Source organism: Saprolegnia parasitica (assembly GCF_000151545.1).
Source record: "Saprolegnia parasitica CBS 223.65 unplaced genomic scaffold supercont2.1145, whole genome shotgun sequence".
NCBI classification, from domain to species: Eukaryota; Oomycota; class Saprolegniomycetes; order Saprolegniales; family Saprolegniaceae; genus Saprolegnia; species Saprolegnia parasitica.
This window is the reverse complement of record NW_012157539.1, coordinates 1-2,379: the sequence shown is the minus strand read 5'-3', so window position 1 is coordinate 2,379 and position 2,379 is coordinate 1. Positions and strand designations below refer to the sequence as shown.

General features: G+C 54.1%; 1 protein-coding gene across 1 annotated transcript; it reads left to right on the top strand.

Annotated features, from left to right (window-relative positions):
* Positions 1-397: 397 nt before the first annotated feature.
* On the top strand, positions 398-1,333 carry SPRG_18359 (hypothetical protein; the record flags this gene model as incomplete). Its single annotated transcript, XM_012357796.1, has 2 exons — positions 398-760; positions 794-1,333. 2 exons carry the CDS (start codon positions 398-400, stop codon positions 1,331-1,333), a joined length of 903 nt encoding a protein of 300 aa, XP_012213186.1.
* Between the last annotated feature and the right edge of the window lie 1,046 nt (positions 1,334-2,379).

Here is a 2,379-nt window from a genome sequence, read left to right as displayed (position 1 = left end):
CAACATGTGTCTTTATGGTTCGACATGGACGATCGTCGACCCTGTCTTCCTGTACAAGGATAAATTATTCATCTATACGGGTACTCGGTTTCATAGGAACAAAGATTCGGCCAATAAAATAATTTGCCGTCATCATAAAGCTTGTTTTGCCTGGTTTGCTTATAAAACAAGAAAAAAACATATTATAGTATAGAGCAAATCCATTTTGACGATTTATTGCGCGGCAGGCTCGTCCCAATGATATCTTGGGGATCGGGCCAGTGCACTTGCCGTTGCCGCCACAAACACCTCAATAATTTCAGTGGAATTCTACGGAGAGGCGAATCGTATCCACGCGGGCTCCTTGTACCATTCCTCAACGCACCGCCTCGAGCACACCTCGCATCCAACAAGAAGAATGCCCGAGTTTACCAAAGAAGCCGGTATTGCATTTGCCCTCACGTGGGCCGCGGCGGCCGCGACCTGTGTCGGCGGTCTCATCATCTTCAGCGCGTCCATGGTCAAGATGGCCAACGCCAAGAACCTCTCGATCGCGCTTGCGCTCGCCGGTGGTGTCATGCTCTTCATCTCGCTTGTCGAAATCTTTGGCAAGTCGGTCGAGCAGTTCAAGCTTGGCTCCGCCGATGAAGCTGGCGAGTGCGACACAACGTGCGAAGGCAACGCGTGGGTCTACACCGACATTTGCTTCGCCATTGGCGCTGCCATCATCTTCCTTCTCGATGCGATCGTGCACCGCCTCTCGCCCGACCTCAAGGACGAAGTTGACCTTGCGGAAATCTCGCGCCTCGAGCAGGTTGTTGACGGCCACGCTCGTCTTGTGACGCCGCGAGGTGACGACAAGGACACGCTTGCTGGCAAAGACAAGGCAGCCATGAACCGCACGGGTGTCCTCACGGCGATCGCACTTGCGCTCCACAACCTTCCGGAAGGCGTGGCCACGTACACGGCGGCGGTCCGCGACCTCAAGGTCGGTGCCACGCTGGCCATTGGTATTGCGCTGCACAACCTCCCGGAAGGCATTGCTGTCGCGACGCCCGTCTACTTTGCGACTGGCAGCCGCTGGAAGGCGTTCTTCTGGGCCTGCGGCTCGTCGCTCGCCGAGCCGCTCGGCGCGATCCTCGCCTTCTTTATCCTCGGTGACGGCCTCAACCCGAATGTCGAGGGTATCATGTTTGGCCTTGTCACGGGTATGATGGTGACGCTCTCGATCAAGGAGCTGATTCCGTCGGCCGTCAAGTTCTGCCCCGATGGCCACGCCGTCTCGATCGCGATCCTCGGCGGCATGGGACTCATGTCGTTGAGTCTCATCCTCTTTGCGTACGTCGGTGTCTAAGTAGCTTTCGAAGGTGTTTCGGTAGCTTCGTTTTAGTAGCAGCCTCAACACTTAAAAACTCTTAAAGATTATGTTTTGCGATTGCACCAACCTGAGCGACTCGAAAATGACGTGGTTATGAATGGAAACGACCACCGTGCACCAAGCAACGGACTCTACACGTCTTTGCACCAGTGTACTAGCAGCAGATTGGAGCGGAATATCTCAAGACTGCGAAATACCGAGTTTGCCCTAAATCGACTTCTTTAGTACGGACCCTGAGGTTAACAAAAATACAGGCGTACTCTCAGCATCATCGCGTGGCCAGTGTCCATCCCGATTCTCGCGACAAAAAATCTCCCACGAGATCGCCAGACACGCCATTCGAAATGTTCAGCTGAGCAATCGAAGTCGTGACCGGCAGATCTTTATCCGGATCCGGATCAAGTGATTCATGGAGTCGCTTTCTCACTCCAGCAAGACAAACCTTCGTCATGCGCGCAGCTTGTCGATAGTTAAGACTGTGTGAGCTTGTCGCTACGCAAAAGTTGACAACACGAGCGTCGAGTGGTTGTTGCCAATTCAAAACTAGACTACTACTTCGTCCGCCACAAATCTAACAAAATTGAGAGGAACAGCTCACTTTATACATGTATATAGACACTAGGTTGCTAGTAAATGTGATGCGCATATTGTGCACATACGATACAAGCAGAGACGGCAGCCGATGCGTCTTAGACACCGACGTACGCAAAGAGGATCAGACTCAACGACATGATGCCCATGCCGCCGAGGATCGCGATCGAGACCGCGTTGCCATCGGGGCAGAACTTGACGGCCGACGGGATGAGTTCCTTGATCGAGAGCGTCACCATCATACCAGCGACGAGACCAAACATAGCACCTTCGACTGTCGGGTTGAGGCCGTCGCCGAGGATGAAGAAGGCGAGGATCGCGCCAAGCGGCTCGGCGAGCGACGACGCACAGGCCCACCAGAAGGCTTTGCAGCGGTTGTTGGTGGCAAAGTAGACGGGCGTCGCGACAGCAATGCCTTCCGGGATGTTGTG